The sequence below is a fragment of the Tupaia chinensis genome, unplaced genomic scaffold, assembly GCF_000334495.1.
Source record: "Tupaia chinensis unplaced genomic scaffold, TupChi_1.0 Scaffold000320_1, whole genome shotgun sequence".
NCBI lineage: Eukaryota > Metazoa > Chordata > Mammalia > Scandentia > Tupaiidae > Tupaia > Tupaia belangeri.
Genome location: NW_006159813.1, coordinates 2,596,525 through 2,600,211, shown reverse-complemented (window position 1 = coordinate 2,600,211; position 3,687 = coordinate 2,596,525). Strand labels below are relative to the sequence as shown.

Below are 3,687 nucleotides of genomic sequence, written 5' to 3'. Positions count from 1 at the left end.
GTGACCAACCCCCGGGGGGGGTATTTCTCTCTTTCTGTCTCTGGTGAACACATGTGTGCCCTATAGCAAAACCCTCTCCAAAAAAAAAAAAAAAAAAAATGTGATCTCTTCAACCCAGAGGAAGAGACATATGAGCTCATGAAGCAGTTCAAGGCAGACCAGAAAACTACAGCCAGCTTTTGCCCCAACATCAGAGTCTTTCCTAACTCCAGAACTGCCTGTTTTGTGTTGCCTTGAAAATGAAGCTTATTCTCACAAGCTGGTGTTCTAAAATCTCTTGCAGAGCTCTAATTAAAACATCCAAAACAACAATAACAAACAAGAAATGAAACAAAACAAACAAAAACCCTGCTGTTTCAAGGGAACTTCTCTGCTGAAGGCTAATGAAGAAGGCTGCCTGTTAGTACATCTGAACACGAGAGGCTCCACAAGATACAGCGAGCACAAGGCAAATGCTGTACAGGCAACAAATGCCCCAGAACCTCAGGGGCCCTAGGGACACACCAAGGTCATCTGTGAAATCCTTTCAAGGATTTCAAGGAAGGAAAGCTTCTAGGGTGATATGTAAGGAAAGGAAGTTTCGGGCCATAAACACACCAAATATGGTGCTGGTTCTGAAGGAGCATGTGGTCAGCCCAAGGCTGGTCTCCCAAGGCATTCATATGAGGAGGTTCCCACTCAGAAGGGCTGGGTAGGGCCAGGGGAACTTATCCATAGGCATTCACTGGGGTCTCAACTAATATGAAATCAAAGCAAATACACTGTCTATCCTCAGTTCAGAAATGAAGACAGTAAAGACTCAAAAAAAAAAAAAAATGCCCAGTGGAAGTTCAGGATGGCTAGCAAGTATTCACTCAGCCTTCTCTCTTAAGTCTTTGAAAAAGTTTATCTCCATTCAAGGTAATAGATAATCTTACATTAAGGAATGTGTCAGGAACCAAAAGTGTTTCTAGGAAACTAATTTAGGACTCAAAATTAAGAGGGTGGAGCCCTAATGCTCTCAAATGAGTTTTTAGCATTCGTGCACTACATGCACATGAGAGAAAATTACACCACTGCTCAGCTCAGATGGACCCAGTGATGCCTCCTGCCTAGGCCAGGCTTAACCTCCTGCCCACGACCCAGCTATTCCCAGTTACTCTAACCGTTCTTTCATTTGGTTTCCACATACATTTTCTTCCCTAAAAGAATAGCTTCCTGCTTTAAGCAAAGGACCTACAATAGGTGGTGGGATTATGGGGTGGGGATATGGATATAAATATATAAACACGAATATGTATTTTTCAGGATGTGGCTTAGGAACTGGGAATAATGTTTTCTGTTACTCTTGATGGTGTCATGAAAAGATTATGCAATAAAGAATTTAAAAAAAAAAATTCTACCACTGCTCAAGAGAAAGAAGCAGACTTGTATGTACTGACATGGAAGGAGGTCTGGGATAAACGCAAAAAGCAAGCAGAAAGCCAGGTGGTGGCACAGTGGTAGTGGAACTGGACTCACATGGGAAAAGTCCTAAGTTCATGTCCTGGGACCTCCTTGGACACACCCACGATCTGGGCCAGCTGAGGCTCGTGGTGGATTGCGGCATGAGGACCCTGATAGAAGTATCTGTCCCTGACTCTCTTTCTCATGGAAGAAATAAATAAGCTTTCTTGAAAAGGCAAGCTGAAGAGCCATGTAGAGAATAATATACCATTTTTATAAAACAAACCACCATACATAAATGAGTACATATTAGATCATCAGGGAAATCATGACGTGTTTTTCTGGGCAAAAAAGTGTCATGACTTTCCCGACGACCCAGCAGCAATATTTCTCCCCACAGGACATTGTTAAGGTCAGAAATAACATACATAACCACTAACATTTGTCTCCCTAGGGTGAGGGATTAGAAAAGAGGGGAGAGGGTTGGCAGGTGGTGTGGTGGTTAAGGTGCTGGACTCCCACATGGCAGACCATGGTTCAAGTCTCGGACATGATCGCTTGCTCGCTCACTTTCCTCTCTCTCTCTCTCTCTCCCCCCTTCTCTCATCAAATTAGAAAAACTTTTATAACAAATTAAATAAATTAATTTAAAAAAAAAAAAAAGAAAAGAAAAGAAAGGAGAGAATTTTCCCTTCTACTTCAGGCATGTCGAGAGTGTGTGCGTTTTCATACGACCACCAAGCATTACTGTCTTGGTTTTCTAAAATTCAAGCAAGATGCTATTAAAGGTAACAACGGACTATTCCCAAATAAATGACTCTGCATTATCCTTTGACTCAGAGCTCCAACACCCAACAGTCAATGAGGCTGTTTCTAATTGAACTCATCTTCAGAAGCAGGAGAACAAGGACACGACTGAAAGCTGGGAAAGCAACTGAATGAACAAGAGGTGTCAAGGACTGCACAGGCGAAAACCACGTCCGGTCCTACAACTGTGACGTCTGAGTATCAGAGCGCTAATAGTTCCGGAGAGACGGCTGTGTGGACTCACCAGATAAAGGTTATTTTTGTCCTGAAAGGCATACTGTAATTGGGGGATCCAAGGGCTTGTGCTCCGAGAGAGTATGTTCCGTTCTTCCTCAAAAAATGAAACCTATGGGGAAAAATGAAACCCTTCAGACAACAATAACATACAGAACTAAAGGGGGTGGGGGAGGGGCGCTCTTTCATCTGTCTTTAAGCCTAAATTAATCGTTCTAGTTTAAATATTTCTAGCTTCACCACTTACCTTGGCATTCCACAAATCTCATTCATGTACTTTAGCTCCCAATTTTGGCAGATCTACACATTAACTGTCCAATTATTTATTTAGCATTGTTATGTAACATCAACTCTTTGCCCTTTTCTTTTTGGGGAGGAGGGTTTTTGTTTTTTGTTTTTTTTGCTATAGGGCATGTGCGCTCACCAGAAAGATAGAGAAAGAGATAGAAGTTGAGATAGAGTTGAGGCCAGAAGATGGTATAGCGGTTACATCTCTGGACTCCCACATGTTCGACTGTAGTTCAAGTCCTGGACTCGGTGGCTTGAAACTCATGCTGGGTGCATGTGTCTGCATACTCAAGATCCTGGGAGAAGACCAGAGGAGAAGGGATTGTGGTGTGGCCATCTCCCCTGGGGGTGATTTCTCACTTTCTCTCTCACTGTCTCTCTCTCTCTCCAGTGAGCTCAGGCACCCTAAGGCAAAAACCTCTACCCACCCCCTTCAAAAAAAAAGGCAAAGGGGGACCAGCAGTTAGCATAATGGCCATCCCCCCTGGGGGGGGGTAATTTCTTGTTTTCTGTCTGTCTCTCCCTGTTTTTCTGGTGAGCACACGCGCCCTATAGCAAAAACCTCTCCTCCAAAAAAGAACAAGAAAGTACTCAAAGAATAATAAGGATATGTCAAGTGGGTACAAAAGCCCACCTGAAGAGGTTCTCGTTGACTAATCTGGAGACGATTTGAGTATAAAAATAATGACAGTATTGGGAACCAGCAGTTAGCGTAATGGCTATGTCGCTGGACTCCCACGTAGTCGACCGCGGTTCGTGTCCTGGACCCGGTGGCTTAAAACTCACGCCGGGCGCGTGTGCGTGCGTGCCCAGGATCCCGAGAGGAGAATGGAGGAGAAGGGATTGCGGCGTGACCATCCCCCCTGGGGGGTGATTTCTCGCTTTCTGTCTCTATGTCTCTCTCTGTCTGTCTGGCGAGCGCACGCGCCCTAC

At 44.2% G+C, this 3,687-nt stretch overlaps 1 protein-coding gene across 4 annotated transcripts in view; it reads right to left on the bottom strand.

The window, feature by feature from the left end:
• The window catches only part of CIT (citron rho-interacting serine/threonine kinase), a 205,091-nt gene that overhangs the window by 180,881 nt on the left and 20,523 nt on the right, over positions 1 to 3,687 (bottom strand). For all 4 annotated transcript variants that reach the window (XM_006151544.3, XM_027773085.1, XM_027773086.1 and 1 more), the window contains exon 5: positions 2,477 to 2,578. In XM_006151544.3, coding sequence (XP_006151606.1) covers positions 2,477 to 2,578 — 102 coding nt within the window. The remainder of the gene's footprint in view (positions 1 to 2,476; positions 2,579 to 3,687) is intronic.